Source organism: Nerophis lumbriciformis, linkage group LG33 (genome assembly GCF_033978685.3).
Source record: "Nerophis lumbriciformis linkage group LG33, RoL_Nlum_v2.1, whole genome shotgun sequence".
Lineage (NCBI taxonomy): Eukaryota > Metazoa > Chordata > Actinopteri > Syngnathiformes > Syngnathidae > Nerophis > Nerophis lumbriciformis.
In genome coordinates this window covers 4,148,304-4,162,500 of record NC_084580.2, presented here as the reverse complement: position 1 = coordinate 4,162,500, position 14,197 = coordinate 4,148,304, and the positions used below count along the sequence as shown (strand labels likewise).

The 14,197-nt window shown below is 37.7% G+C and overlaps 1 protein-coding gene across 2 annotated transcripts in view; it reads right to left on the bottom strand.

Annotated features, from left to right (window-relative positions):
* Window positions 1-3,902: 3,902 nt before the first annotated feature.
* Window positions 3,903-14,197, bottom strand: part of cltcl1 (clathrin, heavy chain-like 1) — a 72,021-nt gene continuing 61,726 nt past the window's right edge. Inside the window, exons 28-33 of one of the 2 annotated variants that reach the window (XM_061928881.1) lie at window positions 12,368-12,478; window positions 11,952-12,122; window positions 11,640-11,861; window positions 11,346-11,372; window positions 8,777-8,852; window positions 3,903-5,099 (exon numbers count right to left, since the gene is read on the bottom strand). In XM_061928881.1, the coding sequence (XP_061784865.1) occupies window positions 4,975-5,099; window positions 8,777-8,852; window positions 11,346-11,372; window positions 11,640-11,861; window positions 11,952-12,122; window positions 12,368-12,478 (732 nt within the window). In that variant the 3' untranslated portion in view covers window positions 3,903-4,974. The remainder of the gene's footprint in view (window positions 5,100-8,776; window positions 8,853-11,345; window positions 11,373-11,639; window positions 11,862-11,951; window positions 12,123-12,367; window positions 12,479-14,197) is intronic. The other variant, XM_061928880.1, reaches the window with a different exon arrangement.

Sequence of the window (14,197 nt, the reverse complement as noted above, 5' to 3'; positions counted from 1 at the left end):
ACTCCTTCACACAGATGAGTATAGAAAAATATTTTCAACGGCCGAAAAGGGCTCGACTTGGAGAGGTTGTAGGCCTACAGTTCGGACCACAGGTGCGACCTGTTCAGCAGCAGCAGGAGGAGGAGGAGGAGGAGGAGGTTGACGACTGTGGCAGGACACCTCTGCCTCTGTTTCACTTCATGTTGCTGGTAAATAATATGGTTGTAGTAGTAGGCTAAAGTTAAATTATTTAGTATTCACTAATTAAAGAGGCAGAGCTTTAAGAGACATTTTAGCTTTTATATTTTATAAGATATATTTTTTGTAAGAACCACAATTAATAAATATATTTCAGTGAATCACTAATTGTTCAAATCTGTATATAAATATGTACATAAAATGTTGTAATTATATTCCAACTCTGCGTTCTTCTTGGTCATCGCCGCTGCCCCCCCCCCCCCCCCCCCCAAAAACGCAGAAGAGTTGAAGGCCACTATCAGAGCAACCTGGGCTCTCATAACACCTGAGCAGTGCCAGAAACTCATCGACTCCATGCCACGCCGCATTAACGCAGTAATTGAGGCAAAAGGAGCTCCAACCAAGTATTGAGTATTGTACATGCTCATATTTTTCATTTTCATACTTTTCAGTTGGCCAACATTTCTAAAAATCCCTTTTTTGTATTAGCCTTAAGTAATATTCTAATTTTGTGACACACGGAATTTTGGATTTTCATTTGTTGCCACTTCAAATCATCAAAATTAAATGAAATAAACATTTGAATGCATCAGTCTGTGTGCAATGAATAAATATAATGTACAAGTTACACCTTTTGAATGCAATTACTGAAATAAATCAAGTTTTTCAAAATATTCTAATTTACTGGCTTTTACCTGTATATGTATGTATATGTATATATGTGTATATATATATATATATATATATGTATATATATATATATATATATATATATATATATATATATATATATGTATATATATGTATGTATATATATATATATACATATATATATACATACATACATATATACATATATATATATATATACATATATATACATACATATATATATATACACATATATACATATACATACATATATACACATATATATATACACATATATACATATATATATACATACATATATACATATATATATACACATACATATATATACATACATACATATATATATATACATACATATATACATATACATATATATATACATATATATATATGTATATATATACACATATATATACACACACATACATATACATACATGCATACATACATATATATATACACATATATATATATATATGTGTATATATATATATATATATATACATATATATACACACACATATACATATACATTATATACATATATATATATATATACATATATATATACGGTAATACGGTAACAATTAGAGATGCTACCTCAGTAGAAGCATTTAAGTCCCATCTTAAAACTCATTTGTATACTCTAGCCTTTAAATAGCCCCCCTGTTAGACCAGTTGATCTGCCGTTTCTTTTCTTTTCTCCTCTGCTCCCCTTTTCCTTGAGGGGGGGGGGGGCACAGGTCCGGTGGCCATGGATGAAGTGCTGGCTGTCCAGAGTCGGGACCCGGGGTGGACCGCTCGCCTGTGCATCGGCTGGGAACATCTCTGCGCTGCTGACCCGTCTCCGCTCGGGATGGTGTCCTGCTGGCCCCACTATGGACTGGACTCTTACTACTATTATGTTGGATCCACTATGGACTGGACTCTCACAATATTATGTCAGACCCACTCGACATCCATTGCTTTCGGTCTCCCCTAGAGGGGGGGGGGGGGGGGTTACCCACATATGCGGTCCTCTCCAAGGTTTCTCATAGTCATTCACATCGACGTCCCACTGGGGTGAGTTTTTCCTTGCCCGTATGTGGGCTTTGTACCGAGGATGTCGTTGTGGCTTGTGCAGCCCTTTGAGACGCTTGTGATTTAGGGCTATATAAATAAAGATTGATTGATTGATTGATATATATATATATATATATATATATATATATACACACACACACACACACACATACAGCCCTGCCCCCGGCCCAAAACTTTTTTAACCCAATGCGGCCCCTAAATTAAAAAGTTTGGGGACCCCTGTTCTAAGTCATATGCAATCTGAAATAGAAACTGATGTGTATGCATCGTAGGGAGACGATCCTGATCGAAAAATTTGCGGCAATTTGGAAAATCCAATTGAACAAATTCTGATGTAAAATAAATGTATTTCCTAAATCTGGAGGAGCAAACGTAAGCAAAATATTAGAACCAGCTTTCAGTATGATACATTGTTGTTCAATATCACAGGTGTCTCAAGGCCATATCTGGCCCGCCACATCATTTTATGTGGCCTGCGAAAGCCTGGACATAATATGCATCAATAAAGTAATTAATCTCTCTATCTCCATTTTGACAGAAAAAATGTATATACTCCATACTTTAATATTATCTAAAAGTGTAACAAATGTTATAATACAATCCAAACTTTTTTTGTTTAAATAACAGTAAATACTTAAATGCTTGGTACCGTTTTTCCATTTACAATAATATGCTGTAAAAAAAAACATTTTATGGTAAAATTCTGGCGACTGAGCTGCTAGTTTTTTACCGCAAAATCTGCTGATTTTTTGTGCATGTTAAAACTATACACACTATATTGCTAAAAGTATTTGGCCACCTGCCTTTACTCACATATGAACTTGAAGTGCCATCCCATGGAATTGTCCAAAATGTTTTGGTATCCTGGAGCATTAAAAGTTCCTTTCAATGGAACTAAGGGGCCAAGCCCAACTCCTGAAAAACCAGCCCCACACCATAATTCCTCCTCCAGCAAATTTCACACTCGGCACAATGCAGTCCGAAATGTAGCGTTCTCCTGGCAACCTCCAAACCCAGACTCATCCATCAGATTGCCAGATGGAAAAGCGTGATTCATCAGTCCAGAGAAGGCGTCACCACTGCTCTAGAGTTCAGTGGCAACGTGCTTTACACCACTGCATCCCACGCTTTGCATTGGACTTGGTGATGTATGGCTTAGATGGGGCTGCTCGGCCATGGAAACCCATTCCATGAAGCTTGGAGATCTGTAGCAACTGACTGTGCAGAAAGTCTTTGCACTATGGGCTTCAGCATCCGTGGACCCCTCTCTGTTAGTTTACCTGGCCTACCACTTGGTGGCTGAGTTGCTGTTGTTCCCAAACTCTTCACTTTTGTTATAATAAAGTTGACTTTGGAATATTTAGGACCAAGGAAATTTCACGACTGTATATGTTGCACAGGTAGCATCCTATGACAAATCCACGCTGGCAATCACTGAGAGCGGCCCATTCTTTCACAAATGTTTGTAGAAACAGTCTCCATGCCCAAGTGCTTGATTTTATACACCGGGCCAAGTGATTAGGTGGCCAAATACTTTTGGCAATATATAATGTATAATTCAAATGCATAGGCAATTCTGTACCAATTTGATAAGGGGAATCCTTATATATTTATATTCATATATTTTTCATAGTTATAGTGGCTCCTCTGAGGGCAGCCATAACTGTGACGTGGCCCTCAATGAAAACGCCTTTGATACCCCTGTTGTATATCATTGCAAACCACGACAATGATCCTAAACACAATATACTAATCCCTCTCTGATAATGTTAATTAAAAGTGAGCATTATTTATGCAGTCTACAAATTGTATGGTATTTGCCTTGTTTGTGTGTTCCTAATATTGTGGCCTGATTACATGCACTGATGACAAAGAATAAGGGCCACCAATATTGTAACTGTGCAAACTTGATTGTGCAGCTAAAGTGAGAGCTTTTATAGGTCAGGAAGAAAGTAAACAAGCAACACTTGCCTCTGAAGCATTTATTAACTTGCTGTTTTTGCCATATTTTATCCCATTTTCTTACAAAAAAAAATGTCTTTACGCTTTTCCGACTACAACAACACTATTGACAACACATATGTTGTTCCATAATAATTATTTTCATTAGTTAGATATTTCAATATATATCTTAAATTACTCACTGCTTTAAATGCAATGGTTATCATGACTCGACTGGCACCGGGACACCAGCAAACTGTCATCCCCAAATGTTTTGTTAGTCCAGTGACAAAGTTGCTGTATTAATACTTGATATATTTTTGAGTAAAACTGAAATTGTGCTCCTGCTTTCAGCATTTTAGTTTGGCAGCACATGCACAGACTGCAACACGTAGCGCTTATGTTAAACCGGTTCAACTGTTTTTTTTGGTTTTTTTAAAGTCCTCTTGAAACTTTGCAATGAACAGGATTCTGACCGCTGTGTCCCGGGAAAAGGATTTTCAGCTGGAGGGAGGAGTGGAAATACTCGTGGTTGTGTGATGTAGCGCTCCGCAGCGTTAGAGGCTGAACAAACACACACACACACATGCGCACACATGTACACACCCACAGAACATAAACAACATGAGCTTGCTTAGAAACAATCTTTGTGAAAAGAAAAACAAAGCTATTGCACAGTAACAGTCTCTCCAGTATGCCGAGCGTGAGCTATGTTCTGCAAATATAAGGCTGAAGTTGTGTTGATGAAAGTCAACATGTAAGAGCAACAAGGCGGAGGAGACGTTTGCTCTGCAGTTCAGTGCACGATTAATCGATTATGTCCCAAATAAGGGATGGGCAGCGTTGACACCATTCCTCAACCTTGAAGAGAGCTTAAATACATGTAGGGCATGGAGAGAGAAGGGGGGCCTTATTGCAGTTTCAGTGAAGAAGCGTGGTGCCTGGTTTGCAGGTGAGGTTTCAGTTCAAGACACCCAGAGCAGCTCAGTTCGGTTGAGCTTCAAAAGTGTGTGTGTGTGTGTGTGTGTGTGTGTGTGTGTGTGTGTGTGTGTGTGTGTGTGCACGTGCAACAGGAGGAAGTGGACGGCCCAAATCCTTCTACATGGGGAAGCCATAGGCAGGTTGAGCAGGGTAGCCCGCAGCGTTGGCCTGGTAACTGTAGCCTGTGTACGGTGCTTGGGGGGTCACTGGAGCAGGAGAGTTGGTCAGCATCAGCTGCTGGCCTGAACACATACAGTACAAACAAACCAGTAAGGTCATGCCTTAAGAGACAACAGCTTAACAACACTGGAATGAAGATTTTCGAATGAAAATCTAATAGTATGAGGAACTATTTTCTACAGTTACTGCGTATGCAATGCAAAAACTGACATCAAAGCAAAATGAAATATCTTGAATTAGGTACGTTTTTTTTTAAAATCTTTGTAGATACATTTTGCAACCATGTTGGACCAATTTGCTTATCCAAAGCAGTACAGTTTGTATAAATATTTTAGTTAACGCTACAAATGTTAAAAAAAAAAATACGATAAAATTGTGTTTTTGCAAGTTAAAATATTGTATTGTTTATTTTAATTAGTATAACTTTGATTTGTCAAGGGTGTACCCCACCTTCCGCCCGAATGCAGCTGAGATAGGCTCCAGCGACCCCGAAAGGGACAAGCGGTAGAAAACAGATCTAGTACACACTACTTCAAATAAGCAACATGGTGCAATAGGGCTGGGCGATATGACCTTTTATTAATATCTCCATATTTTTAGGCCATGTCACGATACACAATATATATCTCACTATTTTGCCTCAGCCTTCAATTTACACTTGATGGATATAATCACACCGGTATGATGATTCTATGTGTCTACATTAAAACATTCTTGTTCATACTGCATTAATATATGCTCATTTTAAACTTTCATGCAGAGAAGGAAATCACAACTAAGTCAATTTACCAAAACTGTATTTATTAAACAGTTATTAAGCAGTGGCACAAACAGTCATTTAATTTCAAAATAGAAAGTGCAAGATTGTCAGAGACATTTTAAAACAAGCTATTAGTGCACTTTTGTGCATGATGTCACTAAGATGACATATCAAAACAACACTAAATTAAAGTGTACTTTTTGTACAGAATGCCACTACATTATTTTAAAACAAAGTACACTTTTGTGCATGATGTCACTAAGATGACATATCAAAACAACACTAAATTAAAGTGTACTTTTTGTACAGAATGCCACTACATTATTTTAAAACAAAGTACACTTTTGTGCATGATGTCACAGAAGATATTTCAAAAACTGTAAAATAAAAATTAGCTGCATAATAGGAAATCAAATAGTGTATGTCCTTCGCTATGTGGTAGGTTACTGCGGACGTTATCTCCTTCTATTTTTTGTTGATCTGGAAATGGAAGACGCCAGGCTCAATTGTCAGTGCTGGTTGCTTGGGCATTTTGTTGGGTGTGGCACCGGCCGAGATGTTGACATGCGGAGTTTCAAGCACTCTTCACTCTCTAGCAGGTGACTTTTCAAATGATTCTACAAATTAGTAGTGCTGCTACTTTTTGTAGAAACGCTTTTGCCGCATACTTGACATATTACGGTTGTCTGTTCAACATCTTCCCGCTTGAAGCCAAACCACCGCCAGACGATAGACCCTGTGCTGTTTTTCTAGGGAATTAATTCTTCCTCCTTTTGTTAGCAGAGTCTCATCTTTCTCTCACTCGTATTACCACGCGGACTGCTACGCTAGCACCACCTGCCACTCCTAACGTTACCCATTCCGCTACCTCTCTGCTCGGCGAGGGCGTATGACGTTGCACACGCGACAGTATGTGACGTATGTAACAAGGTGCGCTTGTTTTATCTCTCTGGGAGAAGGAGAGATAAGAACGAGTGAGAAAAGCCTGAAGTGTAATGCCCGCAGCTAAAAGCAACTGCGTGAGAACGTATACTCAAATACTCACAATATAGTCATTTTTTATATCGCACAGAGACAAACCCGCGATATATCGAGTATATTCGATATATCGAGTGTATTCGATATATCGCCCAGACCTATGCTGCAACATAGAAAGTGTGTGGTAAGAAAATATATATTCTTACTACCTTTAAATAAGTGGTCTTTTTTTCCAGGCACTTACAGTAGTCTTAACAAGTGTCGAATCAAATAGTGACCTCCACTCAAATTGATACCGGGCCTAGATTAATGGGTGAGTGTGTCATCATCACTAATTGAATATATGCATCGCACTGCAAAGACTGAGTTTATAAGGAAACGTATTGTATTGCCTATTCAATACAACACACATTACTTCAAACAAAAGACCCGCTCCCACTGGCCACTATATGAGGAATTCAAAATAAAAATAATTTGACCCTGAATTTCCGAACAGCATCATTTGACAACTTTAGGCTGCAAATGTGTAGTGTGGCGAGCATAGGAAAGTATGGAGGTTAATTTGTGTCTTTATTATGAAAGCTTTCTTTTGACGATAAACTTACGTAACTGAATTTTTTGCGTTTGAATTTTGTAAACTGAATTATTTTACATCAAATTATGTTGATAATTTAATTGAAAATATATTAAGTGTAAAAAAATTCAGTATAAAAAAAAAAATCAGTGCTGAAAAATTAATTCAGTGCTGAAAAATTCAGTGACCAAAAATTTGCTGCTTCCTAAAGTAAGACTCACTTCCGGTAAATTAAGACTGAAGCAATCAATCCTGTCTCAGAATCAGCCAATGAGGTGTCAAGTTTGAAGTCACGTGACATTGGTCTTGCAAAACAGCATAAAAAAAGCAATTAACTGGGCTATCTTGGCACAATACACATTTTTTTTTACTGAAAAAGACACTTGAATGTACATGAACATACAGAATGTGAGATTTACAATATTAACTATAAAACACTGAATATTCAAAATATATTAACGTTGCTCCTCTAATGCAGACCACCTTCTTGATATTTATAATCAAGCAAGTGCAACAAAGATGCAACAAACACGGCTAAAAAGAAAGGCAAAAGGAAAAAAAGAATATCCACTTATTCGCTGTAATATCACTCTTCCTATAGTCCCCGTAGTGGTTGATTAATCTATTAATTACCAAACTTTGTCTAGTGAAAAACAAGCTAAGGCTCAAACATGTATTCCTCCCTCCATGAATGCATCCAAACAGCTATTGCCCATGTCTTCTTCCTCACGTTTCCCTGAACATCAATATCCAGCACCACCTGCTGATCACATTGTGTATCACAGTCAGTTAACTGCATATCATGACACATACAAACCATACAGTATGTCACTCAAAAGTGAAGATTTTAACAATTGGACTAATTTCTATAGTTTGAAAATATCCAGCAAGCCACATATTGAAATGTTAATTATGTTGTATTTTGCCCAGGTAGCCCAGCTAACTGCTTTGTTATGCTCTTTTGCAAGACCAGTGCCCCCTGACTTCAAACTAGACACCTCATTAGCTGGTTCTGAAAAAGGATCGATTGATTCAGTCTTAATTTACCTGAAGCAAGTCTTGCTGTTTAAAGCAGCAATTTTTTTTATTTATTTTTTAAATGAAATTGTCAGCATAATTTGAATTGAATTGAAATAATTCAGTTCAGAAAATTCAAATGCAATAAATATATATGATATAATATGAATTCTGTGTAAAAAAACAACAAAAAACTTTCATAATAAAGACACAAATTAACCTCCGTAGAAAATAATCTAAAAAATAAACTGGCTATATAAAAATTAATCAGCGAATCGGTCTGACTTTAATAAGCATTTATTTATTTTTTAATCAAAGCTTTATTGACTTAAAGTCTCGAACAGCTCACATGCTGCTGCCTGAACCCAGCTTCTTCTCAAGAGCGAATAAAAAGAGGCTTGTCCACTTACCAAACACGATGGTCTGAGGGTCCGTCACTTCCTCCTCAGTCTTCCGTTCACTTTCAGCTACTTCCAGTTTGTCCACCTGAAGGCACCACAGAACATGATTTACTGTTAAAGCCCTTTAACTGTAACAATTATGCAAATGTTACATTTGTTAGAATACTACTTAACACCACTGCAACCCACAACCCCCATAATATTCCTATTGTTGACTTACTACTTTGTCAATCCCACACAAGAACTATTGTAGAATATTTGGTTTAACATTTCTAAAACCAAGTTAAAATATTGTAATAACACAAAGGGACCACAAAGCATGTGGCGTTAGTGTGTAATCCTGAACAGGGAAAACAGTTCATGGTTGTTAGTAGCAAGTCTGTCATTAGGCAGATGACAGAGTCTCTCACAATAGCATCAATGTTAGTTTCCCATCTCAGAGAATCATTATTATTATTATTAACACACTCAAACATTATATGCAGCATCATAAAAGAGGCGTTAGACAGGTGAGAGAACACTGATAAGGAAGGTGTGAAGGCTTCAGTTCCTAACATCAACACGTGTGGACAAAAGTAGTTTTTACAGGCGCTCTAAAAATTATTCAAACCTTATCGGAAATAATATTAATTTGCAAAGTGAACTGAGTTTGTTAACAAACTATCCAAATTGTTTTTTAAATGTATTTCAAAAATGTTTTAAATTTGAGAAATTAATGTAATTTATATATTGGGTTGAATAACTTCAAGTTCAATGAATAAAACATCCATCCATCCATCCATTTTCTACCGCTTATTCCCTTTGGGGTCGCGGGGGGCGCTGGAGCCTATCTCAGCTACAATCGGGCGGAAGGCGGGGTACACCCTGGACAAGTCGCCACCTCATCGCAGGGCCAACACAGATAGACAGACAACATTCACACTCACATTCACACACTAGGGCCAATTTAGTGTTGCCAATCAACCTATCCCCAGGTGCATGTTTTTGGAGGTGGGAGGAAGCCGGAGTACCCGGAGGGAACCCACGCAGTCACGGGGAGAACATGCAAACTCCACACAGAAAGATCCCGAGCCCGGGATTGAACCCAAGACTACTCAGGACCTTCGTATTGTGAGGCAGATGCACTAACCCCTCTGCCACCGTGCTGAGGTGGCAGAGGGGTTAGTGCATCTAACCCCTCTGCACTAACCCCTGAGTAAAAGCATTACTCATGTTAAACATGAGTAATGCTTTTATTCTGGGAAGATTAGCTGCTGTATTTTCACAGATATTTAATTCTGAATATGATGATTCCCTTGATAATGGGTATAGCAGTTAACTAGTGAATAGCTAGCTAGTCGGAATTTAACGGTATTGTAGATACCGTGGTATTGCGGTTTCAAAATCTTCACAATAATTCCGTGACGTGTGATGGTATCAAACAAAAACTTGGTGGGTGTAATTTTTTTCTGGTGCTTTTGCGTTGACTTGTCTGAAACTAAACTACGTCTCACAAAATCCTTTGCGCGGTTGCTCGAATTGCCATCCCAGCTGTATTTGGGCAGAAGGCGGCGTACACTCTGGACAAGTCCTCATCGCAGGGCCAACACAGATAGACAGACAACATTCACACTCACATTCACACACTAGGGTTAATTTAATGTTGCCACTCAACCTATCCTTAAGTGCATAACTTTGGAGGTGGGAGAAAGCCGAAGTACCCAGGGAGAAGTCACGCAGTCACAGGGAGAACATACAAACTCCACATTGAAAGATCCTGAGCATTCCTCTTTTAAAATAAACTGTTCAAGAAGAACAAGTAAGTCCAAAGCGTCCGTCTTTTATGTTACACGTCCCTGTTAGACTAGACTATTGTTTTATAACTGGATGTCTACATTGTCTGTTAAAGGTTCTGCACTTAGTTTTGTTTTTGTTGGCTTGTAACATTGGCTGTTCCTGCACTATTTTTTGCACTTAAAATACATGTTTGAAGTAATAAATATGATTAGAACATTTGAGCATTATGTTTGTATTCAATTACAGTAAGTGTGTTTACCCTAAATATTCCTGCCACTTCATTTGACATTCTACAGCATTTGTACGTCTAGTTTTTTTTAAATGTACCAAAATAATATCGTACCATGGCCTTTATATTGTGATAATATCGTACCGGGACATTTTGATATCATTACATCCCTACTAGCTAGTGTATAACATTACCAGGTGACTCTCCTGCCAAGATAGAGTCTTATGGCTTGAATTCAAAAAGCAAAAACACATGTCCTTGGATGCCGGCTAAACTGAACTTTTTGCTGATGTCTTGGGCGATGTCATGCATGTGCAATTTTTGAGGCATGTTCTTCTTCTTATAGCACCATTCAAATTTGGTGCTATTGCTGTAATTGTAAAACTTGCCATTTTAGTGCTGAATGCAAAACAAAAGCCAACACACGCTATTATCACTGCTAGGTAGGCCTTACTCAGTCTACAGTCCATGCTATGTTACTACAATACTACATCAGAGATCTAAGAGATCAGGGAGTTACAACAGTAGCAGACAGAACATGAAATATAAATACAAAAAAAGGGGGCCAGAGACCGTCACCTTCGGCGAAAATTCATCAACCTGAAAAAAACAAAACCAAAAAATGACCTCAAGTCACCTACACTTTAGAACTTTACCAAAGGGGGTTGAATTTTATTACAAAATACATTGCATATTTTTATTTACATATGCCTTTAAACACAAACATGTTCAATACGTACAGTCTATTTTTCACTGGAGAAAACAGGTTCTACAAGAAATGCTTCTGAGGACAATAAAGAATTTGGTTCCAAGTAAAAATGATGTGTAAGAAATAAAAAAAAATACAGAATTCACTTGAGTACCAACCTTTGTGAGGTACTCTCTCATGACCTGAATGAAGTAGGGCATGGCAAAGTCCACAATGTTGTGCTTCCAGGCAAGCTCCAGCACCACGTCTGGGTGAAGCAGGTCATAGGAAGCGAACAGGCAGGCGGCAAAGCACTCCTTTTTGCCTTCCTCCAAGAACCACTGCAACAAAGTCTCTGCTAGCTCAGCATCCTTGGACTCTGCAGCATAGAGCATTGCATCCTGGGAAAGATGGGATAAGTGTGTTAAATGAACTCATTATCATCAGCCAGAATAGAAATGGCACTAACTACCCCTCCTTAATCCTCACACCTTGTAGAGTTTGTCCTTCTTGCAAAGCTCCACACTCTGTCTCCAGCGGTTGTTCCCCTTGTACAGATAACCAGCAATGCGTCGAAACTCAATCAGTTGGTGTTTTTCTAACCTCTGGGCGAGGCAGATGGTGTCAAGGTTGTCATAAGCGTCGATGGATGCTCTCAGACCCTGTGTAAAAAAAAAAAAAGAGGGCAAAAAAACCACAAAATTGTTAGCAGAAGCGCTGCTTAAAGAAACCTGATCGACATTGTGATTAAACCTCAGCAGCGCTCTCTGCTGGTGTCAATTGGATGCCGACATGGATAATATGTCTCAATTTGAATTACAATTTGAATGCATCATAAGAGAGCATACAATCAAAGCAATAGCCATTTAAATATGGTATGTTTTAGTTATGAGGAGGACTGGCAGACCTGGTAGTCTTCCTCCTCAGTCAGCAGGTTGTTGAGTGCTTCATTAATAGATTTGTTGTTGTGATTCTGAACAGACCTCAGGTAAGGCTTGACCAGCTTCAGTTTGTTCACCTGGTTAGATGGAAAATACAATAACAAAATGTTTGATATGTCATAAAGAGAAAATACATTGTGTCTTTGTTAAAATGCATTATGTAATGATGGTGCAATATGTAAATAATGTAATAAAAATTCACCTCTTAATGTAATAATGCCACATTTTGTAATAATACTTTGCATTTTGTAATTACATTTTTAAAACACATTTTGGAATAACTTAATACACATTGCAAAAGGTATTACAAAATGCAAGTGCTGCACATAACAATTTGGTGCATTATGTAATTAACCATTGAAATTGATACCTTACTTAGAAAAACCAACACGAAACATTACATCGTTTGAATTTATTTCCAGAATCTAGTAAGACGTTTTCATTTGTCAAACCTAAATTAAATGGAACTGTATTGATAACAGTAGAGAATGGAATTGCAAGATAGAGTCACATCAGCTACACAGATGAAGTATTACTGACATGAAAATGACCAGCGCACTGAAATGTTGGAAGACATACACTCACACAATATGGATTATGTTATGATGATACTATACTATACATGATACAAAGAATAAAAAAAACACTATGACCCCGAAAGCGACAAGCGGTAGATAAAATGGATGGATGGATATAAGGACAATATAACATACATCCGTAAACGTGGATGCATATGCAAAAGTGCAATATATTTATCTGTACAGTAATCTATCTATTTATATCTGGACCTTCTTTTGTAAATACAAACACTCTGTACCTTACTGCTCTTTTAGCTAATGCAACAAAATGTTGTTCTTATCTGTACTGTAAAGTTCAAATTTGAATGACAATAAAGGAAGTTCAAGTCTAAAGTTAAAGTCAAACCAACGATAGTCACACACATTAGGTGTGATGAAATTATCCTCTGCATTTGACCCATCCCCATGTTCACCCCCTGGGGGGTGAGAGGAGCAGTGAGCAGCAGCGGTGGCCGCGGTCGGGAATCATTCGGTGATTTAACCCCCAATTCCAACCCTTGATGCTGAGTGCCAAGCAGGGAGGTAATGGGTCCCATTTTTATAGTCTTTGGTATGACTCGGCCAGGGTTTGAACTCACAACCTTCCAGTCTCAGGGCGGACACTCTAACCACAAGGCCACTGAGCAGGTTTAAGTTTAAGTCTAATATTACAAATCTACATTTATCATGTATTGGATATATAGATAATATGCATTAGGTATGATTTGGTGTCAATTTTGCGTACATTTTGCGCCACAGTCACATTTATAACCCTTTTTTTTTAGTATGTCTGCAAAGGGTTTGTGTGCAAATTAAACCCTCCACCCTACCCCCTCCAAAAATATAAGAACTAACATTTTCAAAATGGACACTGTTTAAGGGGAATTGCACTTTTTTGGGAATTTTGCCTAATCTTTCACAATCACTATGAAAGACATGACAATGGATGTTATTTATTTATTTTTTGCATTCTAAATATTAAATAAATGCAATCAAAATTCCGCTTACAATGGAGCCTATGGGAGCCGCGCTATTTAGCCTACAAAGCCCTTAAAAAAACAACGAAACACATCCATTGAAGTTTTATATACATGATGTAAGTATATATGTAAAATAGTAATGGGCACATTTATAATAACATTTCACATTTATGTATTTTGATCATTTTAAGCATATGCGGTGCATGGATTTTAAAAACGCATCACATTTGCTTCTTTTTTTTCTTCATCACTGATTATT